This window comes from Acanthaster planci, linkage group LG04 (genome assembly GCF_054643075.1).
Source record: "Acanthaster planci isolate LZ-2023a linkage group LG04, COTS_SCS, whole genome shotgun sequence".
Taxonomy (NCBI): Eukaryota; Metazoa; Echinodermata; class Asteroidea; order Valvatida; family Acanthasteridae; genus Acanthaster; species Acanthaster planci.
The window spans coordinates 23,033,301-23,059,184 of record NC_141780.1 but is presented as its reverse complement, the minus strand read 5'-3'; the positions used below and the strand labels follow the sequence as shown (position 1 = coordinate 23,059,184).

Genomic DNA, 25,884 nt, shown 5'->3' with positions numbered 1-25,884 from the left:
TTTTCTCTACACATTTATAGTAAGCTATAGACAAATCCGATTAGACGCAATAACTACGGTGGCACCGCACTCTTGCAACTGATTCTTGCAACTGATTAATCATTAAATTTCTCATGTGCATTTTAATCCATCTTTCAAAACTGTAGTGACAAACTTGATAAGGAAATCTTATCGGTACTTATTACTGTTACACAGCAAAATGAACAAAACTTGAATCTGTCTTTTTAAGCAATTAGATAATTACTTTAAAAAACTGATTAGTCAAAGGACATCCGATTAGTCTTTTAGATGTAAAACAAATAGTTAATTCTCAAAAGAATAACATTTTTCTCGACTTGACAAACTTTTGGTGCACGATGACCGACTAATCTTTTCAGAGCATGACCAAATATACATGTAAGTCATCATCGAAAGTGCTCCAACCCCCCAACCCCCGATTCAGCCTATGCACCCTGCGGGTTATAAAAACGACACATTCCGCATCAAAGCAGTGAACTGTTGTTAAATAGCCAATTTCTAGTTGTCAAAGTGAGATGCCCTAAATATAAGTGGTCATTAAAATTGAAATACTTCAACATCGGTACCTTAGAAAAATGCGATCATTAAAGTCCTTCACTTTAATAATTACTTGTTGATATTTCATTTGTTCACTACGTGGTAATGTTCTGAAAATAAAACACGTTCATTCAACGCTGCTAAATTTACAATTTTTATCAAACGTAAATGGCACAATTGGCCAGACATTCGTGTAAATTTGTCGTAAGCGTTCATACGAACTACTTTTGGGGACATTATCAGAGGTTTACAAGTTTCCCTCCCCTTTTAACCATGCCACAATGCAATAACCGAACCAAAACGCCGATGTTTAAAGTTAAACTAATTGTATGGAAAACATGCGTGGTGTATTTAGGGCACTTGGTGCCCCATTTTCTAGAGGGGCATTTGTTTGAAACTTTCACTAAGGGAGACTATCACCATGCAGATTTTCTCCTCTAATACCGAGAAGGGGCCATGTGGGGCACATGCCTCGAGACGAGGGTGCGGCCAAATGCTTCCCCCTTTGAAACGCATTGCGTCTACATCGGCTTGCAATTGAAGGGGACCCAGCACTTGGATAATGGTAAGCTGAAGCTATATTTGAGACGTAAGACCGCCCAAGATATGTACTGTATGCACTGAAGGCCTGGACCTAACCAAAGAGTATCATTACTCTTGTCACTTACCGGTGTAGACGAATCCATCGTTTTCCACAACATCCTCGATGTGGTCATCTGGAAACAGCAAGCTCCCTCCTGGCGATTTTCGTATCTCCAACACGCTATCTTGCTCTTCTTGGTCGTAATCCTTGAGGGTACGATAACGGGCCAAGGCTTGCTTCCCTAACCAATCTACCGTAAGTTTGGATGATTTTGCTGGCACAAGCAGCCATTCATTACGGACTCGCACGTTCACCCTCATCTTGCAAGTCGTCAATGTATCACTGGGAATTTTTCAGTCCTAAAATTGAATAACAGAATTAAGGACACTGCGCATCTTTTATCACCGATTCGTTGAATTGTAAAATCAAATACCCGTGACTTAATTTAAGTACAGTCAGACCAGGATGGCTGAGCAAAATTTAGCTTATTGACAATAATAAATAAAATATAAGTGGTTGGCGTTCTTATTCAGTGGTTTATTAATGTCGACGTGTAGGCCTATTCCTCAGTTTAATGATTTAAAAAGAATAAAGAATGTCAGACTGAAGAGAAATGGAGCAAAAACGTTGGCAATCACTACTTTGAAAGCGCTTCTTCTAAATACAAGAGTAGAAAAAATGCCCCAAATGGTGGGAATTTCAGATTTTCTCTGTGTGTCCTTCACATAATAACTTAAAATCATATGAAAATGTGATCTTTGAGTAATATAGAAGCTGTATTGAAGAACTGAACAAAGCAAATTAACGAGCAGACGTGTACTGAAAGCATGAGGATTGTGTGATGTGTCCGTAAAGATCTATCGCGCGCGAAAGCAACTGTAATCGATACCTGGTACAGCGGAGTGTCACAATATGTGGTGTGAATCGCTCACATCGAAGAACTGTACCCGACTGAACGCTAACACAATGTTCGTTATGGTTTTGTGGGCGTGATACAGTATGCACATGATGAATGTTCAAAAGAACGATGGTAAGAGCAACTTCATGAGATCACCGTTGAAACATTAATCTGTCACCATTACCTGAACGACTGCTGCGCAGAGAACCTTTGCATTTTTTCAATGCATAAAACCACCTTTAGGATTTTTAAGTGCAAATGAAATAACCAATCACCCAAAGGGACGCTGTTTGGACCGCCCACATTCAAAGCTCCGTTTGTTCCTGATGTTTATTACCAATGTACTCGTGCGCAAGACCTGTGCTTATTAACACCATAGCAACAGGCGGTTTCTAATTTCGCGTGCTTTGATCCTAAAGGGATCTAAAAATTTGGCAATGAATTTTTATGAAATTGAGCAAAACCAATGAAATATTTAATGTTAAATCCAAAACTCATGAAGTATATTATGTTTCAGTGGCATTGATTTTGTGCCCTGCATCAGAAAATGTACTAGAAACATATTTTTAAACCAGCCCCCAATTTTTCCCACTTCAAGAAATTGGGTGCTTCTAAATTTGAAAATTTTCTTTTTTTTTCCTGGTTATAAAGGGCAGATTTACTGAAAGACAAAGAGTGTCTGAATGATTGCAAGCCAAAAAATGGGATGCATCGTGTAAAGATTCTGCAAATGAGTTTGAAGTTAGCCAAAATTTTCGCCCCAAACCGTGTGAATAAGGACATTTTATGACGGACAAATCCGTCACGTATCATTTATTGTTATTTTATGCAGAAATAATGCCATATTCTCCCAGTGCAGAGCTATTGCTTTGCCGAAGGTTTGATAAATATGAAGATAACTTTGTACCATGCTCTTGTAACGGCAGGCTTTTAAATACCGTACGGCTAAGGGTGGGGGGACACGCCCCCAAGGACCCTCCCATGAAAAATTGTCTTCCCCAGTTGCCCCCCCTTGCATTTTGGACGCCATTATTGGTTAGGCCAATACAAATTGCAAAATCCAAATCAGCCGCCAGTCAGCCCCCCCCCCTTAGCGTGAAGCCGGCCCGGCTTGCCCCCCCCCCCCCGAATCCTGGCTACACTGCTGCCGTGAGTTAACACGAACATAATGTGTATGTACATTTAGGATGAACATAATCATGTACATGTTTGTACATGAACCTGTGCTGTGTTGGATTCGTCAACTACAACGTCAGGGTACTGTACAGCACCTGTAGCCATGAAAGTGGTGAACAAGAAATGTCTGCAACTAACAATTCTGTGTTGTCGAATACCGGTAGTATCAATCCTGAAAGAAATGGTATACCTTTGGCAGAAATTTCATGATCCCAGTCACTATACCATTTTGGTATGGTTTTGAATTGACGTGCGCTGTTAGAACAGTACAGAGTCTCGGCGATTCGATAGGACATTATTATTAACTTTTATCCAGCGGATTTAACATAAATGCATGAAATTAATGCGCTGAGGTGGATATTTATTTGGGGCAGGGATTTTCTTCTCACAAAAGTTATTTTCAATTAAAAATTAATTCATGAAACACGTAGATATTTTTGCAATTTTGAATTATTTTGTTGGTAGAAAATTCACTTTTTTATACACTTCTGATATTCACTATTATGTGTGTTGTTTGTAGTGTCAAGCCTTGATTGCTGTGAAAATCTTTTTTTCTGCTTCATTTTGGTATTAAAGGATGTACCCGCTGTTTTCTGCTTAAAAATGAATGGCGCATGCGCACTTGTAGCTCTATGGGGCCTGTGCATACGTGACACATGGCACGTCCCGGTGTGCATGAACTCTAGGTTCAGGTTGGTGAGTGGGTGTTTGTTTGTGACTACTATACAATCGGGAGACTACAGTGTGCTTTGCACCCAGCATCATGAAGTTTGTCGAGAGGTAATCCGGCATTCGAATTTGGCAGCACTACTCCATTTCGTTGACTTTGAAAAAATGGGGTCATAACATAACATTTTATTAAGTTGGCAAAAAGTATTACGTTGCTTCCCATGACCCTCAGTATCATGGGAAGCAAGGTAATACTTAACGTAATATTCAACTCTTGCAAAATCACGCCGAGCCTTAAGATTTACTAGCGCTTTACCTTGAAGGAGGAAATCGCTTAAAACTCTCAAAATAGTTGATTCTCTGGGAATCTGCGATAGTAAAACAAGCGTAAATACATTTATCTTACAAAGGTAGCATTTTATTACGTGATACATCATCACATTGCCCAACTGTCAGACAGAAACTCGATGTTACTCGAATACTATTTCCGGGTTCAATACTAAAACAGTGCCCAGCCTTAACAGCCGCTTGAAATGCAGATTAAAATGTGTTGAACTGCCAATCGGGCCTATAATGGAATTAGCGTCCACAGTTAGTCAAAACATTCCCCTCCTGATACATTTGCCTGAAAGTGAATAATCCTGTATACCAACAGTACATTTCAAACAACTATTTTACTTTTCTGCGAGATTTTCATCCAACTGTATATAGAGTTCCCAGACAAGAGTAATTGACAGAGAAAATAAGTGAGAAATCTGATTGGTATATAATATCAAATCACCTGAAGTAATTGATTGAGCTATTCTTTTATCAAAAGCACTCTGAAAACGGTCAATGCGTGGGTTCCGGTCAAGGTGAGAACTGCACTTGTCGGTAGAATTAATCAGGGAGGGATCCAAATCCAATCAATAGTTGAGCTATAGATTTGGACCATCTTTTTACGACTAGCTTGGTGGTCGAGTGGCAAGAGGTGTGCGCCGGAAAGCTACTGGAGCGAGCTTTTTCCCCAGAAGCTCTTGAATGCACTGAACAAGTTTCCTCTTTGGCATGTGAATTCTTGTTGATTCAGACACTTAGGTAAATAAGTTTTATCTTGTCAACATGACAAGTTTTCTCTCTCTTCCCCCCTCCCCCCTTTTTTCTGTAATTGGTGCTGTTCTTATGAGAGAAATAAATGAGAAACTGCATCAATACACACTTTGTGTAGTCCTGGGCAGCTAAACCTCAACAGTCCTGAATGTCCACAGGTTAAGCAATAGGAATAACTGTACCTTTTGGACATGACACTAAAGCAATGTTCTGTTCTCTTTATGGAAAGTCAGTATGTGCTATGTTAGGAATTTCCAGTCTGTAGTTTGTTTAGTGTAGGGGAAATTTCAAAGGATATGTCTTGGCCCTGAAAACCTTTAGCTAGCTGTTTTGTTTGGTCGCAGCCAACCTGAAGCTCGATCGGGAATTTCCGGGTTGTCAAAGCGGCAATACGACGTCGTACATCTTTCAAAAACTGCCCTACACGTTTTGCTATTTTGTTCCAATGCACTTAATGAAATGACCAACCATTTATGTTTGTCACTGTGCTTTCTTATTTTCTTCTCCTTTTCTTTTCTTTCCTTTTCTTAGTGGCTCATTTATTCCCACCGACAGGAAATTCTGTCTGCGTTTCAACTAAGTGTATGGTTTTATTCCTAAAAGGAGGATAGTTATTCTTGATTTCAGCAAACCAAAATTTTGAACCATAGACCGGATTTTGATTCAATGTGTGAAGGTTATTGTTGATATGATGTATTAGTTTGAGATTATTGTATCACCTTTTAGTATCCTTTTTGACAAGTGTTTCCTGTGAGTGTGAGTCAACCCGCATTCCTTGTAGTATAATACTGGGCAGCTAAAGTCTCTATACCCAGCAAGAAATGAGACCGAGGGGTACCCCCCCAACATGTCAATCCCTATACACATTCCAGACTATTGTTACTTAACACATTCCCCCAATATGTCTGAAAGGAATTCCCCAGATTCCCGCGAGACAATTACCAACACAAAGCAGGGGGGTTCTCTCTCCGTCTCATACCTTGCTGCATATGAAAGTCTCAACAGTCCCGAATGCCCACAGGTTGGACAATGAGAATAACCACCTTTTGAACATGACACTAAATCAATTATTTAGTTCTCTTCATAGAAAGTCAGCATGTGTTGTGTTGGGGGTTCCCAGTTTGTTTAATGTAAAGGCAAATTCAAAAATTCCATGAAAAGTATGTCTTGACCCAAAATACCTCCGACTGTTTGGCTTGATCTCAACCTTTAGCCCGATCGGGGATTTCCAGGCTTTTTATAAATAGTGGTAATATACGTGCACCTTTCAGAAAATGCAATGAACCAATTGCTATTTATTCCAATTCTCTTAACGAAATGACAAGCCATTAAATTATACCAAAATACATTCTCATTTGTCATCTCTTTTCTTTCTTTTGTTTTTTTTTGGGGGGGTTGCCCATTTCTTGCCACCTACAGGCCTAAATATTGAGGAAATTCTGTACGTTTTAACTATAGGCTTATATAGCTCTGTGGATTTATCCCTGAAAAGCGTGTAGTTCTTCGTCCTGAATTTCCAAAGTTTGAGCAATAGGACCAAGTGTACCTTTTGAACACGACACTAAATCCTTGTTTAGGTCTCATGGAAAGTCAGTATGTGATGTGTTTTTGGAATTTCTGGTTTATTTAGTTTGGATAAAAATTCCAAAACTCTATTGTAAGTATGCAACTAACCTCTTTAACCTTCGGCTGTTTTGCTTGGTCGCAACTAACTGAAGCTCGATCAGGATTTATCCAGTGTAAATACGTTCACCATTTGGAAAATTGTGTAAACCCTTTGCTAATTTTGTTCCAATTCCCTTCATGAAATGACAAGCCATTAATTTATTCCATTATGCTTCCATTTTTCTCGCCCCCCCCCCTCATTTCTCTCCACCTACATTGTAGAGGTAGGATATAGAGAACATTCTGTACATCTTTGATCTACATGTACCGGTATATACTTCTATGGAGTTATCCCTAAAAGGAAATCCCTTACGGAAACTGCACATTTCGGAAAGTGAATGTGTAACCTCATATTCGTCTGTTTCCTTTCCTAACAAGTTTTATTAACAAGGGGATCTCATCACCCCCGAGCACTCTTTAGTTTCATTAGAATTCAAGTAAACAAGTATTTTACTGCTTGATGCGTGTCCAGCCAGGTTGATATGACGCGTTATAGGTTCTGGTCAACTGGTAAACCCCTAATACATTTTAATAAGACACTACCATAAACACAAAGTCACGTAGTGTCGAGTAGTGTTGAACGCGCCATTTGAATACATGTAAGTGGCACTGATGATTTCCTGGAACAACTGGGAAATCCCTAGTCAGAGCCAAGTGGCCATTTCTGTTGAAATTGTGTGCACGCAGCCCTTGACAAATGAAATCATTACGATACAGGCCTTAATTACCTTTGATGCAGGCCGGCTAATATTCTACCAATCCATTTTTTGGGGTACCACTTGATCTTATTCTTTGATATATATTCCTGTAATTCCTGTAGAGGGAACACACTCTGTCAGCGTTATACTGACCAGTTGCATTTCAAGCCATCACACAGATGATGCCAAATTCATTTTTTTTTATGGAATCTCTCCCCAAACGGGATTGTCTGGTTCTCAAACTCCTAAACCTTGGAAGTTGTCGAACATTGTGGAATATGTCCAGTATACAAAAGGGTTGGACATGCGAGTCACGCTGTACCATATTCAGTGGCGTATCCAGATGGGGGGGCAGGGTTTTTAAATTAAAAATACTTCATAGGTGGGAAAGAAAGTAATCGTTACATTGATTTATCAAATAATAGCGCCAAGATATTAAGGAAAACAACACCAGCAAATGAAAGCAAGGATGTCGGGACCGAGAGTAAGGTTTTCCCCCACATCATGTTGAATTAGCCCAAAGCCACATTCAGTATTGAATCCCCCCACACACACATGTACACTCGCACACCAAAAGCTGGGTACGCGGCTGACCATATTTCAAAAGTATTTTCATATAACTGTTCTTCTCCAGTGTTTGAGATTGGTAAGATCTATCCTGTAAAACTATGCTGCTTTAAGTGTTAAAAAATCACCTGTACACAACAACATTTTCAAGTTAATGATTTCGACAGATCAAACCAAGGCAAACGGAGAACTTTTTAGATTCCCTTCTAAACTACCGAAGAAAAGTGGCGTGACAACATTTAGAGAAAAAAATCAGAGAATAGTTGTTGACTAGTACATTTTAGACATCTAAGTGTCAGCAAAGTTATGTAAAGGTTTGGTAGATCAGATATCATTCATAAGTGTATACGTGGGTGGCAAATCAAACAGCTGTGCAGATCAAAACAAGGCACTTTACATCTCCTTGTCAAGAGTACAAGCAGGAAGTAATAAAGCAACATTAAAATGTATTTCTGTTGTACACTTACGAACTAGTTTCAGTTGTGAGAAAACATGGTTCCATGTTGCTTTGCTTTGTTTGCTACTTTTAAAGTGCGACCCAGCTTAAGGGAAGTAAAAACCCTTTTGGTATCATATGTCAATAGAGGAAACTTTCTTATAACATGGAATTCTTCCAGAAAGGCCATCATGTTTGAAATCATATTTTCAGAGAGAAAAAGGAAAGCAGGTTTGGATAACTTATATTAGATGAAAATATAAAATTACGCGCTTTTACTTTCAAATGTGTCACTTAGGTAATTCTTGTAAGGTTAGGATTAATGATTGGCGTGACAACAGTTTTGGGAAAATCGGGCAAAAACATTTACCGTCTGGAAGATTTTCTCGAAGATCAGACATCTAAATGCCATAAAGGCTATATAAAGGTTTTTATCAATGAGATAACATTCAGCAAAGAGTGTGTGTGGGTGGCAAAACAAGCAAATAAATATCAATGCCACCAACTTGCAAGTAAAAATGATATGAGCTTTTTGTTTTCTCAGCACTAAATTAGTCAAAATCTTCTGTAAATATGTGCAAAAGATCATTCATATTTTTCACTTTTAACCAAAGGTTGTAGAATGAAGTTGTTCCACCACTTTTTAGCCCTGCGTTATTTTATTTTTTAATTTTTTGCCCAACATTAGTTACATATGTTATGACATTTGTTAACTTCACACGATGGGGTCTCCACTCGACATGCTCTCGCTTCTTGGAGACCTCCATCCATACAAGATTTAATATGTCCAAGAATTTTTTTGTCCATGCATCGAAGTGTTGGTAAAAATAAAAGATTTGAACTGAAATTTACTTGGTTTAAAAGAAGCGTTTGTTACAGTGAACAAGGTTAGTCCCATTAATTATCAGTCATTTTGTTTAAGGCAATGAAATACATATGAATAAGACGTGTAACCAAGCTAAACTCATAAATATAAGACTTAAATAAGTAGGACTATCAATGATAAAAGCAAGATCTAAAGAATACTTCTTGAGGCCAAGCACAATCTTAATAAACAACTCCCAACCCAAGCTGGATTTTTTTTTGGACGATAAGACGGTTCTTCAATCACATTCTTATCACCATATGGTGCTCGGTAGAAAACTTGAATTATTTCGTCCATTTGGCATGAGTATTGTCAGACCTCAGTTATCAAAGGCACAGTTATCATGGCCCATCATTATAATTTCGGTCATAATGTTGAGAAACTTCCTTTATTGGAAATCTGACTTTTAACTCACTGGAAAATCCTGAAAATTCAAAATTTCAGTACACACATAGTTGAGCCTCTTTGTGGTTAAGGAACCGACCACAGAGATCTGGTCGATCTAAGCATAGTGTGCAAAATTTGGCCATGGTCACAAATATCATTTATTGTGTAGAAATCTATGTAACGATATATAGTCAAACACGTTGGTCTATTCGTCATGCGCATGATATAAATATATTTCAGGGCGGATCCAAAACAAAATTTTCAGGGACCAAAATTGTTCGCAGGGTGCATAAATTGAAAAAGTTCTTAATATAATCTCTCATGGCCTTCAAGTTGAGGAGTCGGGCTAAATTTGGGGCTTTTCATGCTTTCTCGAGGCAAATGAAAGAGCCCCGACAATTGCCTTCTCCTTTCCCCCTGGTTTTGCCACCCAGAAGTTGTCATTTTCGTGTTACGTGTATAGTCTGGTGAATTCCGTCCACAGGAAATATGCCCTTCATCGCGTTATTGAAAGAAAAAAAATCAAACATTTAAATCTTCAAAAATCAGGAACAAAACTACGGGTTTTAGGTGTTAAAGGCAAATGTCAAATTTAAGCTCAGATCCTCGAGTTTCATTTTTCCTTTCAATTTTAGTGGCTTAATCGATGAGTTTTGAAGATATTTCTCTTCGGAGATAATTGATCACCCCTCAAAATAGTTATGAGGCCCTGCATTTAGGAGTATAATTTTTTTATTCGAATATAAAAAGTCAACAGATATGCAGGATCATTTCAATAATTATCATCAAAACAGAAAGGAGGGGATTGTTTAGAATGGAAAGTGAAGGTATTAATTCTCAGCAAACATGAAAACCCATAAATACACGTTGAAATTTTAAGAGCATCCAACATAAAATCACCATACACAGAAAATTTGCTTTAGATACGGGGTTACTTTTGTACGAAAACATATATTACCACCGCCACGCCACACACCGTATATAGTGTGTTCCTTCCTCCGTGGACAGACTTACCCGTCTTGAGCCGCGCGTAGTTCTGCTAGCTCGCCCGATCTTTCCTGTCTACATAGAGTCAGTGATGTAGCAGCCATGCGCCTCGATCCTGCCGTTAAGCTTACATTCCAGTTCGACGGTAGTATGGCTCGGTACACACCACTAGCTGGACCGTCCAGCTGTGGTCGAAGCTTTTTGTATGAAGTAATTTTCGTAATATAGTTTTGTGAAACTCTTTGAAAATTGCATTTTTAAAAATAGAATTTGAAAAAAATGCTCCCTCTGTTCTTAAAAAAAAATCCCTTCACCAGCAAGCTATCGTGGTCAGCACTGAGCACTGCAAGGCCTCGCCGCTTTGAGGGAACCCACCCGTGAGACACGGGCCACGATAACGTCCCCGTCCCGATTGCACGACGCGGTACCACCGCATACCGATTTTCGAACCAGCTTCATGACTGAATTCACGATGTGATGACTGTTGATCTAGCTCAATCTGCATCCTGTTTGACAGAATTTTAACCCCCAACACCACTAGCAAAATTTGCATTATGAATGTTTATAAAGGTTGGGGGAAATTGTAGTAACCAAAATACAGTATAAGTGGCAAATTAGACTACGAAAACCCGAGTTACAAATTATGGTGAAAACTCATGCTGACGTAATCGATTATGGCAACTCCGCTTTTTCTACAAAGCAGGAAAAGACTCCGATAGAAGTTGAATTCTAATTTGCACAAATGAGCTCTGCCAGTTGCTTTCACGTAGTTCATGTTGTTATTTGTTGAGTGGTAAGTGGTGGGAGCTATGGAAACTGTATTATTTTTAATAACAGAATCATCGGAGCTGCTCTCTTCTTAGGGCATATAACACCATTCTTGACAACCCAGTATTTCTGTTTAAAAAGACCCAGTCAAATATTGAACAGCGTTACTCCTCGCAATAGGAGATTTCACATTGGCGCCGTCTGCGCATATCCGCATCGAAACTGAGGCTTTCTATAGTGTAGTGGTGACATTTGCTGGCTGAGTTTGCCAGGGGTCTCAGATAGATGCGTGATGGCGACCAGCGTTGGATTTTTTTTTCTGATTTCACTTTCATTAATCTTCAAGCTGCGCACGAAAACATTAAATTTACTTGTGGAGAGATCTAGTTCAATAAAACAAATCAGTTAGACCTACATTTTGGTTAACATTTTCAGATTGCATGAACTAACTTGTAAAAGATTTCAACAATTTTGGACAGCAGAGAATTCATAATTCGAGAGGAGGTGGCTTGCAATTGTACTCCATGTGAGTTCGGCTATCTGTACGGTCAAGCTATACATGCAGAGTACGCTACGATTAATGGCAAACTATGACTGCACCCATTGCTGAAGCTGCAAAACTGAAACTTTAGACTCGTAAATTGCAAATTAATTCGTTGGTACACAAAGCATATGCTTTGTAAGTTAAAGTGTAAATTGTCAAGGACTTTGAAATGTCGCTGGAACTAGAAGTTCACACATTAACCGACAGCTCCTGGTCTGGAAACGACGGCGAAACGGCGAAGTTGTAATATCTCACGTCTAAGATAACAAATGTAATCGAATTAACAGTAAATACGGGTACACGTTTTCTTCCATAATTTCACAATTTCGAATCATGGCATAAACAGAAAAAAAAAATTTCGTCCAGAGACTTAGTGGCCAGTACCTAAATTTGGAGTGTCGTTTCTTCCATTTTTTCCTACTGTTCCCTCCATCCTTTGTGAACATTCATGGTGCAGATTTTATCATTATTTTTGAGATTTTGAAAAGTATGACAAGAACATAGAGTTGCTATATGAAATCAAACACATTGATAGTGCATATCTTTCATTGCCTTGTGTCCAAGGTGCCTCTGAATTTGGGGAAAAAGAATCCACCGGGCCATTTAATGCCTCTTAATTCAATTATTTACACAAACGTATGCATGCTAATAATCACGCCGCACACACGTTACAATTAAAATCAACATAAACGTTCTCTTGTCAGACTTAAAAACAACTAAAATTCATAATATGGGAAAGAACTTTCTTCCTTTTTGTACATGAAAAACGGTTCGTTTACCCCCCCCCCAAAAAAAAGCTACCGATTAACTTCCCTTATTAAAGAGCTGTAATACATTCGACTAAGTTTTCGTGTAGTATTGTGCTTGCATTCGTAGTACGTTTTGGGTAGGCCTACTCTTAGGCCCGGTCATGAAAATGTACTCGTACTCGTTCTCAAACTCGTAAGAAGATTCCTCGTGCTCGTGGCGAGTAGTCCAGTTCACGTACCGTCACATTATAAAGGTGAATTTTGACATCCTCGTTACAATCATAAAAATGTTTAATCAAAATACATTGAAAATCAACACTTAGTCTAATTAAGAAAAGAGAAACACGATTATGTCCAAGGAAACTAAAAAGAACAATGGAGAACTTGAACTCCGGTCCCAATAAATATATAAGCAGTTCCTAGCTAAAAACTCTTTTGTTCAAAATGCGAGTTGCAAATTGTAAATATTGAAAATTTGTTTCGGTTAGTACGTTTAAAATGATGACACAGTCCTCCCTGACCTATTCGTAATTTTTCGCAGAGTTTATAAAGGACGTGTCCAGAAAATCTGCAGATCCTCCTCAGTATCTTCAGATTGTTGATCACAGAATTACAACATGCAGTAATGGTAAATGTTATAGTTGATTAGATAACGCTTTCATAGAACAAAGAGACGATATCGAGGTCAATCTGAAAAGGTGTGGGTTTACGTAAGAACGTCAGGCCTTTGAAATGCTTTTCAACACAATGCTAAGTATTTATGTATACGTTCCTGCTCAATCCTCATCTAAGTTGAAAGTCCCAAGGTACTTGTGATATAGGCAACATAACAACCTCTACATCCCCATTTCTGATCTTCAGAGATGTAGCAGTAGTCTTTCCGGAAGTCAAAAATAATCTCCTTTGTTCTTTGATCGTTAATTCCTAAATAATCATCACGTCAATTTTAAAACTGAGTTATATCAGCCCTACATGCGGTCTCATCATCGACAGAGTTCAAACCCGTAGACGAAATTTAAGTAGCATCATATTCCACAATCAAACACTATACCACTGCATTGTGTATACAAAAACATACTGGTTTTAAAGCGCAGCCTAAGAAGCTACACTTTTTTCACTGGATCCTGTTAGTTCGAAAGGAACCGCTTGAAATCCTCACTTTCTGTGATCGCACAGAAATCGGTAATCCCGGACAAGGAATGCCCAATGTCTGCATTCTGTAGATCCGATGGTTACAGAATCGTTTTCTATGAAGAGAAACCTCTAGGAACAATTTTCCGAAACATGCCTGGTCACAAACACATTTATTTCCTCCAGTGGCAGAAATAACAATAATAAGACAAGTCTAAAAGACATATATATGCCAGTAGAGGTGGCAACACCTTAAAAGCAAAGCTTGTGTTAGGCACGCCATTAAACAAAACATACATACAAATTACTATAAGAAACAGCAAATTATTGTAGCTCTAGGCAATTATAGAGTAATTATTGAAGATGGACTATGAAAAAGTTAAGTTAATTTTCATGGCTATGAATATGATCAGAAGTAGTCATTGTGACAATGAAAATTATATTGCTTTACATGAGAAAGATCTTAAGTTGCCGCTTAAAGATGGTTTTTGATCTTGAAAATCTTAGTGAGGATGGTAGAATATTCCAAAGTTTGGGACCAGAGTATTTAATGTTAAATTGACAGGCAGAAAATTATATATAAATTATATAACTACATTTAGATAAATTAAGAGATAAACGATTTGCTTTTAACCAATCACATATACTGACCAATTCGGTATTAACAATATTATATAGAGAATTAATATCCTTGTTTCAATAAAATAAACTGGTGTCATCGGCATATAATATAAAAGATAACAGGTCTGATGTTTTTGAGATATCATTAATATAAATAAAGAGCAAACGTCCCAGTAGAGAGCCCTGGGGTACTCCGCAGTGAGATGGGTTTCAAACTAGACAGGCAATTGTTGAATTTAGTACATTGTTTACGATTATTTAAATAACTCGCAAAAATGCCCTGGTTTAACCAAGTATTCTGAAATCTTACGTCAATGTAATAACAGCGTCTCCGATCTCCATTGTTTGGCCAGGTAGGCAAACGGAAAAGATCCAATAAAAGATTTGGTTAAATTCTGCAACATTATGCGCTCCGTATGGGACAGCGTACGAATGCTGGCAGTACAACCATATAAAAACTGAAATCCATCACAGATCCGAGGACCATCGTCCCGTAAATAGAGCCCTCTGTAGTTGATCGGTTTCCCGCATACTGTATTAGTGCCCTGCACATGCGCTGAGCGCGCTGACAAGTGAAGCTCCAGTAGGTACTAGGTACGGGTACTCATCTCTACGCACGAAGTACACATGGCTAACCATGGGCTAAGTAGGCAACAGGCACAGAATCTGAAAAAAGAACTGGACACTTTTAGCAGTTTAGCACTAATCCAGTAACTTGAGACAAATATGTACTACATTAGGTCTGCCATCATTACACTAGTTTTATGGTATCTTAGTCCAGCATTATTTAAAACAATTTTGGGATTTTCTCTGTTTTTCAGGCTAGCCCCTGGGTATAGCCCCACACGTACATGACGTAGGGCTGTGGTGGTTCCCCTCCTTCCTCCATGCTTTTACAATCTGTCTGTTTTGTAAAAGAGCGCCACTACAGCTCTACGTGTGGAGCTAGCCCTATACCCAGCAAGAAATGAGACCGAGGGGTACCCCCCCAACATGTCCAATCCCTATACACATTCCAGACTATTGTTACTTAACACATCCCCCAAGATGTCTGAAAGGAATTCCCCAGATTCCTGTGAGACAATGACCAACACAAAGCAGGGGGGGTTCTCTCCGTCTCATACCTTGCATATGGCTAGCCCCAGGGGGCCAGTCACTAATCTCTACATGTGTTATTAGTGGGGCCAGTCCACTGGACTACATCCTCACTCGGCAAGCTGGCACACGGAGCTAGTCCGGTAGACTGGCCCCCCAGTCTGGGGCTACCAAAGTACCAACCTCCAGGCATGCGGGGCTGGTATGCCGGGCAACCAGCAGTCAACTTAAGACCCGTGGAGCGATAAAAAAATGTCTCCACAAGTTCGTTTTTGGCCCCTATCCTGTTCGTAAGTGATGTGGGCTCTTAGACAAACACTAAAGACTGTTGCATGCTAACTTCAATTAAATTCCATGGTTCCATGAAGGCCTATTAAATTACTCTGTACTATGCAGTGGGTGTAGGTTGAAGTGATATCACATCTGAAATGTATGCGAACTGGATAGCATCCATATCTGTTGTCTTGAGCTAGGTGTAGGTCTTTGCTCCACTGGAAATATGCAGAGATGCACAGACAATTAACCTAGTGCTAGTCGTAGCACTGGAAGCCCACTTTGGACACGTCAGAGGTGGCAGCAAGTCATTTTTTTGCTAGTCCAAGTCAAGTCACAAGTCAAAGCTGGTATTTACAAGTCAAGTCACAAAAATAGCGACACGAATCCGACTCGAGTCCAAGTCACATGACTCAAGTAAGCAACTCCGGGCACCTAGTTTTTGCTCAGTGGTACATGTTGTCAACACAGCAGTTGCTTGCAGAACTACTTACTAACAAATAGGGTAGAGTGTAGGCCTACATGTCTAATGGAGGTGGTTTAACTACGTCAATTGTAAACATTGGTCTCCGTTTTAAATTTAAAAAGGAGTATTACTAGAAACTGGGAGATTGTCAAGTTCGTGACCTTCCCTGTTTTGTAGACACTTTTACAAATAACAGTTTGCCCCGATAAAACAGTATTACTAAGGCAATATCTCTTGATTGTCATGACCCTATTTGGGTTACATTTGGAAGAGTAAGTCAGCCTTGACACTTATAACCTTTTTATTTACATTTGTTTAATTAAGATTTGAAGCTGATTTGAAGATTTCTTACATTTGTTCAGGTCGTTATGAGAAGGAGAGAGGCTGAAGATGGCCGGTAGTGATGCTGTGAGGAGTAAGATATTATGTCTTCTGTTGCTGTACTTTGTGCAAGGAATTCCTTATGGCTTTCAGGTTAGTCATTGATTGTTATAATTAAGCTTTTTGATTCATTCTATTTTACTCTGCGTGTTAATGAGTTGAGTCCATCACAAGTCCCCGTAAGCTCATCGGTAGTCATGCATCCAGGCTTGAACCATGGAGGAAGAATACTACTCTATGCTTCAACCAAGTCACAAGCTATTCAAATAAACTGTGACAAAATCATTCCTTTGTCACTGTTCACCATGTTACTTATGACTGGTCTTGTGAAGAGACATATGAAAGGACAAACTTGACTACAGCATTAATTTTACGATGATTTCTTATGAATATTAATGCTATTGATATTGTTTTCTTCACCTCATAGGCTCGTTTTCTGCCAATCTTTTTGCGATCTCGGGGTACATCGCTCACAAGCCTCGGTTTCTTCAAGATCCTCCTCCTGCCCTGGATGCTGAAAGTCCTGTGGGCCCCTTTCTTGGAGCGTTATGCCTCCCGACAAACCAACTTACTCTACAGTCTCGTTGCCATGGCAACAGTTTGCGGATTCACCTCCTGCATCTCACCAGATCAGACAGTTGCACTCTGCATTGCCATCCTCTTACTGAATCTGTCTGCGTCAATTCAAGACATTGCTGTGGATGCTATAGCCATACACATCCTTACCGAGTCGGAACTTGGTGCTGGCAACACTGTTCAAGTTGTCGGCTACAAGGTTGGATCCATTATTGGAGGAGGACTGTTGATTTGGCTCCTGCCACACACCGAATGGAGTGGATTATTTGTGTTACTTGCTGCTCTATATACCATGACATTGATAATAGTGATGCACCTACACGTAGGTGACCTCAGAGAGTGCAAAACTGACAAGGAAAGCGATGTATCTAACTGCAACAGTGTCCAGAGCAATACTGACAAGGAACCTGTAACAAGGATGGACTCAAAGATACAGTTAGTCTCCTCACTCATAACTGATGTTGTCAACTCTCCACACACAAAGTGGATGATGGCTTTTGCACTTTTCTACAAACTTGGTAAGCTTGGGGAAGCAAAACCGAAACTGAGTAAATACCAAAGTAATTTACCGTTATGAAAACAAGAAGTACAAAGTCATTATGGTGAAGTTCATGCCACTTTAAAACTTGTAAACCTGAATTCTACCTTCATCTTTGATTTCATCCAAGTCCTAATAGACTGTTGAATTAATGGTCTTCAGTAAGACACAAGTCTATGAAATGGCAGTGGCTGCTAGCTAATAAGTTGCCACTGGTATACATGTATGTGTAATTTACAGCCATAGCCAAGTGAAACAGAATCTTAGGGCTGTAGTCAGTGATCAACATGTACTTGTACCTCCAATGGACTTATTGTTTCTTCAGGTGAGCAAGGAGCTGTTGGTATGTTTCCTCTTTACCTGATTGACCATGGGATACCAGTCGGTGAAGTTGGTATCCTGAGTGGGGTCATAAGTCAAGGGTTATCTATTGCAGGGTCATTGGCTGGTGGCTGGATGCTGTCAAATCCCAAGTTGAGGTATGATATAGTTCAAAGGTCAAGATGTCATGTGATCTCCTATCCTCTCTGCTCCCTTGGATGAGTGAGACAAGATCAAGTTTAAGAAAGAAAAGCAATACCGCATCATCGATATGTCTTGATGTCTTACACTAAGATGATAAATTAAGCTGCAAAAAAAGAAAAATTGGGAATGAATCCGTCATTGTATGTAGTTGACGCAGCACCTTTTAATAAATATGTATCTTTGAAGTAACTATTTGATCCATTTTAAAGTCTAGCACCGGTACTCTCTTTTGATGCAAATATAATCTATCATCTTTTCTGTGTCACCAGTTTGACACCTTTGCACCTCCTTCCATATCTGATGAAGCTGCGACTCCTACCTTTAATTCTTCAGACAGCAGTAATATCTTGCAATTACTCAGATACGAGTGTGCCTTTCTACGGTGAGTGTAACGTGGACAAAGGGATTATTCAATTGTCTTCCACGGTCGTATTGTGACTTCCACGCAGACTTGACATAGATGATAGATTGGAGTCATTTTTAGCCAGTTGGATGATACATCAACTTTGTAGACCAATTCAGCCAGAATTACAAGCTATTACTGTAATTGAATCAAGCTCATGGGTGGGTGGTTCTAGTGGCGTAGCCAGGGGGAGGCCGGGGGGGCCCCCCCACAAATTCCCGGTGCACCCCCCACTGAAAAAAAAATGGATTAATGGCTATTAAACAAGGCTAACAAAAACTTGCCCCCAAAAAACCACTCCACTAAAAGCTGGTGCCCCTCCCCAAGATGCTGGTGCCCCCCCCACTAGTAACATCCTAGCTTTGCCAATGGACGGTTCATTACCTACCATTTTAATTAATAGCCCTGTGTACTGAGGATGTAACACTGTTCAGTACAATGCATACGTGATGAGATGGAATTTTGGTCATCAATGTACATGTATATATGGTCATACACTGCACTCTTCCTCAACTGAAAAACGGTAAAATTGTTCCCTTTTTTCTTGTGATAGAATGTAACTCAAATATCTGCCCATTCCCCTTCTCTTAGCATATGACTGCTGTGTACACTACACTGATCATGACCTATCTCCTCAACATGCACTATAGTTAATACTGTGACATGTGATCAGTAAATAGGGCTATAGGGTACTGTGACTTGTGGTACATGTACAGGTGTGTCTCAGGTTTGAGAACACAGCCCTGATTATAGCGCCACCACAGTCTTGGCACCTGTCTGGATGGTCTTGGTACTCTATGACTTAATCATCAGAGAACAATGAAGGCATCATTTTCAAGAGACAGAATTACGAGAAGGGCACGCCTGACATGAACACGGAGACAATGGCACTGATACTGCAGATCAAACTTTATAAAGTTCTGAGGTCATTCTCAAGTGAAGGTGATGTCTGACTTACTGAAATTGTGTCGTTTTCAAAACCCAGTGGTTTGATATAGAGTTCTTCAATTTATGAACAAGTGTTTTTCCTCATTGTTTATTGGCAATTTTCCATGACTTTTCTTCAAAGATTTTTGTGTCTGTTCAGATTGTACATCCCATGTATTTGTTTCTATGCCTTTATTTTCTTGAACCCCAAAGGCCCATGGAAATTTATGCCCACCCCTAATAGCTGAAGTTCATCAATTCAAACCAATCTGTATATTCCTTTTGTGCAGGTCCATGTGTGTTAGCCATGTGGCTACTGCAACTGATAGGGGGCGCTATTACAATTGCAACCTTCACCTTGATGATGCAGTGCTCCCAGAATGCACCACTATGTATCCAGGCAACCCACTACACTGCCTTAGCTACCCTGGAAGTGATGGGTAAACTAACCTTCATGTCAGTAGCGGGATGGCTGGTGGATATGCTAGGATATACCTCAATGTTCTGTTTGTTTATCACTCTGTCTGTTGGTATGCTTGCAATGTTCAGACCATAGACTCTAAAAATAGCCTTTTATAAGCATGTTTATCCTTCAGGGTATTTCTGTACTTTTAAAAGTAGAATGCACAACTGAAAGAAATAATTGATCCTGTTTTCATAGAGTTTGGCAATTTGCCTTTTGTTTGGCTGTTAGAAACATTTATTTCACTTTTGACAGCGGATATGACATTGATGTAAAGAATGAAAACTCCACTTTATGATTTGTATAAACTTCTTTCATAATGTAAGGATCAATTACTAAAATTTATAGAAACTTGTTTAAATGAAATTGTTTTGAGACCAACAATTCTTGAGTAGATGCCAGGCTTAATTAAATGTCCGTTGCATCATATTGCATAAATGTTGCATTACAAATTGCCGTATTTTTATAGTTTTCTTGAGAACAATTAACTTATTCTAGTCTCCTGGGCAATCCTTGCCCAGTTTTTTACAAGTTTATAAAGCTGATGAACTACATCAGTACTCCTGACACTGCAGGAAAACTGTTTGGTCTCCCGTGGATTTTTTCTGGCATACGGGTTGATATCTCTTTAACCTTCACAGTCATTTTGACAAGAGTCAAACTAGTGAAACAGAATTTTATATTAAATAATTTGTAAACTTTTGGTTTTTTATTGTGCAACATTTGGGAAATGATGTAGTTGAATCTGTGTAATTTATTACCCAATACTTCTCATAAAATGTCTATTGCTTTGATTTTGAAGAAGTACAATACATGTGGTTTCTTGACAATTTGGTTTCTTTTTTGAAATTCACTAACAGGTGAGCAGGGTCTAAACTTTCTCCACGGCTACACATACATTGAAGGAACACAGGGATTGTCAATTGTAGACTAGGTTTTTTTTTCATAATAAAAGACACAGCTCTTCAAAGACAGCTGTGGGAATACGGACTTGATCTGTCTTAATCTCCAGATGTCTGTAGAAAAGACAATGTGTGCTTAAAGTTTACAGTCTCTAACAAGGTTGCAAAATAGTCATTTGCTGAAATACAGGTTGGTCATAAACAGTTGCTTAACCCTCTTATGCAAAGATACACTCTCAAAACATGTTCTATCAGTCAAAATCAGTCAAGTGACATATGATATGTACATATTGTACAGGGGAAATGGAAGGAATTTTTACTGCGTTTGACGGTTACAGCAAAAGGAGGGCCAAGTCACAGTACACTGTACTGATAATGCAATGAACATAAACTTGTGTTGAGCAAATGAAAATGCTCATGCAGATCAAATTACATGGTGAAATTTCAGTTCAGTTTGGTTGCACAGAAATTTGCAGTCCGCCAAAAATGCCCTGATCCTTGTAGAGGTGCTACAGTAGAACCGAGGACGAAATGTAGTAGAAGAGGACAGTCTAGTAGGACTGAGAGGACTTACTGATGACATTTTTCTCCTTATGTGGAGACAGGTTTTAGGAAGAACAACAAATCCTTGTGTAGACTTTCACCTGTCACTGTCATACATCAATATGTGTGCCTGTTGTGTTGGCTCTTTGGTAGACCTTAATGGGTGGAATAGGTTTGATCTTTCTGCCTGCCCAACCACCTTTCCTCTGCCATAGACCACTAGATGGTCGCCTGCCAAGCCATCGATTGCGACCAGCTTTACCTACAATAAGGAAGATCATGTCATCAATGGTTATTAATCAGAGATAATCAACTGTGACCAATTCGGAAATACAAATACAAAAAAAGAAGTGCTCCAGTATAACTGCTTTGAAGGCTGTCTTACCAATGTACCACAGACATAAAAGATTTCTGCTAAGCCAGAGCTATGGACATGCGGATGTATGAGACATTATAGCTTGGTACTGCAGGAGTCTGATATGTCAATATCTGTGTGAATCACCTTGGAACAAGAGATTGTCTATCAAGCCAAGGGATCATTCTTTTTTGTCATCATGAACAAACAAAACAGGTGCTGGGGTTAACAGCCTAAATACACTTAAGACTGAAAAATAATGAAAGGCAGTCATGATTTTCCTGTGCACTCTTTAATGGGGGCGGGGTTAGAGAACAAGTGTATGTTTTTACACTCATGGACGAGTCATTCATGATCTCTATGAAGCTGCTTTGAAGTAGTGTGGATGCATCCCTCCTAAGATTTGATATGAGTTGGTAGATTTGCAATTCAGTACAGCTCTTTAACTTGAATATTTTTTAAATAGAACACTCACCGATTGGTTTTTTATTATGATTCTCATTGGAGACACGACCCACTGTTGCCATACACTTCTCACTGACGCTGATTTGTTGTTTGGAAGGTAACTGTAGAATCACCTGACCCCCTGTCTTACGAATAAGCTGAGCACTTGTTCCAGCTGCTCGAACAAAGCGTCCACCTTCACCCTCAAAGAGCTCAATGTTGTGGACCAGACAGCCTATGGGAAGAGCCCCTAAGGGGTAGGCATCTCCTTCGTTTGCAGCAACTAAGAAGATATCAAAGAGGAATTTAAGACACAGCAAGAATTCCAAGGAAACATCTTGAATCTTGGCTTGTTTCTTTCACAATACTAAAGGAATGCAGCTTCTTGCTAATGGATGTCATGTTCTAATTGTTTCAAGCTAGAATAAGTCATTCTGAAAATGGTTATCAGAAGTTCACTGAATCAATTTCAAGTAAGTATGGTCCATAAATATGCATATTTGCCTAACTTGAGTATGAGCAGTTCCAGCAAGTTTGAATTCTGCAAAAAAACTGAAATTATCTATATGACTACAGTCAACACAGCAACAAGTCAATTTCTCCCTTGCTTCAGTCTAACCTGTCATTCTACCAATAGCACCCGAGGTTTTGATGATGTCACCAGCTTCCATGTTGACTGTCGCTAGAATCCAACGTTTACGATTGCCACCAGCTATCAAAGCGATGTTAGCAGTCCGACAAGGATCATAACGAATACCCAACACTTTCTCCACAAGTGGTTCCCCCTTTTCTGGCCCAATACGTTTGAAGTCAATCATGCGATAGCGCCGTTTGTGACCCCCTCCACGTCCAGTTACTGTGATTCTTCCTAAAAAGACAGGCCACAGAAGAAACAGTAAGGGGGGTGTCTTGCTGACTTCATTCATTCATTCACATAAACCTCTTGCAACATCTCTGTGTGACACCTGCCATCAAGGGGCATACAAAAAGTCTGACATTCCGCAACAATAGCATTCAGATAAAGATAATGAAGACATTTCATCTGGCACATATTGATCTGGGTTGTTGTCATTATCAAGATGACTACATTAACCTCAAACCATTAAAATCCACCTGACTTTATGATGAGCCAATTAGATTTATAACTGCACGAATTGCCCAAAATAATTTCCCGCCAGTAAGACAGGCTAGTTAATTAGTCATCTGTGTCACACAATTTTTAATGAGTCTCTTTATGAAAAATTACAAGCCTTGTCTGAATCTCTCCCTGCCAACCTGCAGAAACTTCCTGGTTCCTCCTGTGGGTTTGGTCAAACCTCTGTGAAAGCACTAACCCTAACCCTAGAGATTCTTTGGTAGTGGCATTTTCGAATCAGGCAACAGTCAACACTATGCAACAACCATGAACCTTAGTCAATTCTTTGTACTTTGACCAAATGAAGAAATGAAGCCCCATATCATCTATAGGCTGGTGAATGGACTCGGTACTAAATCCATCAAAATTACTGCAAAACCTGTAAGACTGTCTCTTAATACTCAAAGTTATGCAGTTCTTAGATGAAATCATATCTGCAGCCTCCAGAACAATTTTAAAGCCTTTCAACAAGAAATCTGGGTCAAACTTGTATTGGATATGTGCTTAACCACAAATCTAATTAAACTAGAAACATGGATAATAACCTGTTCTGTTACGTCCAGCTGACTTTTTCAGACCCAGAGGCCTGATAGTGTATTTTGGCGTATTCTTCCATGGCACAAACTTTCCAACAACAGCTGATGTGTGAATTTCAGACTTTCTCAAGTTGAGCAATAAGCTTTTTGATTCACTTTGTCCCAGCTGACTGACAGATGCCATTGTTGAATTAACTGGCAATCGTCCTGATAGCAGGTGGTTTGAATATATCTGTGGGCTCAATATGTAATGACGAATAGTCCTGATTATTTGTTGACAGTCATGTTGCCTTCTCAGTGTGAGAGACTGTAAGCTTCGGCATAATACTGCAAGTGCCATTGTGTTTATATATACATCACCAGCAATTCTGTAATAAAAGGAAAAAAATTCATTATTTAACATCAACATTTTGCTGTGGTAGTTGGGAAAAGGTTCTATAAAAGTTAACCAAATATTAATTTGAGGCAACTTGGTCTACACCTATTCAAATGTTATCGATGTGGATACATTCTATGTATCACTGACTTTCTAAAATAAGCATTTTACGTCATTAATTAAGAAATACAAAGCAAAAGTGTCATCCACTTCCTTTTTGAACAAATAGAAGTAAACAGGTCATGGACCAAGCTACAATCTAGCGACGTCCCTACTTTCTGCTTATGTCGCTTTCAAGCGGCAATGACATCATTTTTATCAGGTCACGTGACGATGAAGGAATTTTCCTGTGCGATTTTGGGATAATAGCGAGATTTGAAATGCCAGCAGCCAACTGGGCCACTGTTGCCATAACTTTTCGAGTCTATGGCAAAACTGGTTTGCTATTTTGGAAAAACACCACTGTAAACATGAAATTTGCCACGGTGAATCGATAGAGATTTTTAATGGCAACATTTTCATGCATGAAGTAAACTTAGGCAAAGCTTTTTTTTTTCACATAAACGTTTTCATTGGCAGGATTGGACTCGCCTGCCCACCGAAATTGACACATCCAGTGGAAGATTCGACAGAAAAATCTCCTCAATCCACTTTTATAGCTACTAAATGAAAGGAAGTTTCTTTTAGATCTTGGGTAGCATGTTTCCTGTAAATTTGATCAATAAGAGCAATTGTATTGAAGTTTTTGGCCGATAAAGAGATCGATGTCATCTGCGAACCGTGATCTCGAAATAATTCAAAATTATGTCATTGTTACACAAACGAGCGGCGTATGCATAGTCTGGCGTTGTCGCAAGATTGTGGTTTGGTCCCCGACCTGGTTTAATGGTGAGCAGGTGTCCAACTCTAATTATAATCTCACCTAGAACTAAACACCTTACCGTTCCACCCATCGGAGAGGCATTACAAAAAGCCTCATAGTTCTTGGGATGAATTTACCCTTCTATAGTTCGAAGTTCTAGTTCTACCCCCCCCCTTAAAACTTTTCATTCACATTAACAAAACAAACAAGAAACTGACAGTCACAATGACCTTTACATCCAACCTCCCCTCTACATGCTATAAAAATCATCTGTCCCTTGATCTACAAGTGACTTGAAATTTACAAAGGAAAACACAACCGTGACCTGTCCTCCCTCCCCTCGCCATTCCTGGGTCCGACCTTCCCCCCCAGGCCCAGCCTTCCTCGCTCAGTACTGGCCTAGCCTACAACTTAAGTACTGCATGACTGGCCGACAAAAGTACAAACTTCAAGTTCCGACGCCCCCCCCCCGCAGGTATAATAAAGATTGCAAACTTTTATCAAAGTAACGAACAGAACCTAAAAATTGTATCAGAACTAACGACAAAAACAACTGCAGCATGCAAAACTCGGCAATATAACTCACATTTCTGCCACAACATACATACACACCGACAGTGTTGATCATGAAGGGCGCCACCCACCGCGCGCGCGCTTATCGCCGCCGCGCGCCGCGCCCGGGCCAAAGCCAAAAGC

General features: G+C 39.5%; 3 protein-coding genes across 13 annotated transcripts in view; 1 reads left to right on the top strand and 2 right to left on the bottom strand.

The window, feature by feature from the left end:
• Window positions 1-10,920, bottom strand: part of LOC110984516 (histidine ammonia-lyase-like) — a 28,167-nt gene extending 17,247 nt beyond the window's left edge. The window contains exons 1-2 of one of the 2 annotated variants that reach the window (XM_087135902.1): window positions 10,603-10,920; window positions 1,224-1,497 (exon numbers count right to left, since the gene is read on the bottom strand). In XM_087135902.1, coding sequence (XP_086992028.1) covers window positions 1,224-1,458 — 235 coding nt within the window. In that variant the 5' untranslated portion in view covers window positions 1,459-1,497; window positions 10,603-10,920. Of the gene's footprint in view, window positions 1-1,223; window positions 1,498-2,027; window positions 2,173-10,602 lie in introns of those variants that run through there. The other variant, XM_022244783.2, reaches the window with a different exon arrangement.
• LOC110984523 (solute carrier family 33 member 2-like) overlaps window positions 1-21,025 on the top strand; it is a 23,341-nt gene extending 2,316 nt beyond the window's left edge. The window contains exons 1-6 of one of the 9 annotated variants that reach the window (XM_087135910.1): window positions 14,797-14,982; window positions 16,585-16,696; window positions 17,031-17,697; window positions 18,043-18,196; window positions 18,512-18,624; window positions 19,459-20,004. In XM_087135910.1, the coding sequence (XP_086992036.1) occupies window positions 16,613-16,696; window positions 17,031-17,697; window positions 18,043-18,196; window positions 18,512-18,624; window positions 19,459-19,598 (1,158 nt within the window). In that variant the 5' untranslated portion in view covers window positions 14,797-14,982; window positions 16,585-16,612 and the 3' untranslated portion in view covers window positions 19,599-20,004. The other 8 variants (XM_087135908.1, XM_087135903.1, XM_022244824.2 and 5 more) reach the window with 8 other exon arrangements.
• Window positions 20,236-25,884, bottom strand: mrpl2 (mitochondrial ribosomal protein L2). Of its 2 annotated transcripts, none has more exons than XM_022244843.2 (5): window positions 25,775-25,884; window positions 23,960-24,318; window positions 22,899-23,147; window positions 22,311-22,562; window positions 20,236-21,742 (listed from the first exon to the last, which is right to left on the bottom strand). In XM_022244843.2, the coding sequence occupies exons 1-5, from the start codon at window positions 25,792-25,794 to the stop codon at window positions 21,591-21,593; spliced, it is 1,032 nt and encodes a 343-aa protein (XP_022100535.1). In that variant the 5' UTR covers window positions 25,795-25,884; the 3' UTR covers window positions 20,236-21,590. The 2 variants fall into 2 exon arrangements, with proteins under 2 accessions (XP_022100535.1, XP_086992037.1); XM_087135911.1 differs by having other exon boundaries at window positions 23,960-24,182; window positions 25,775-25,795.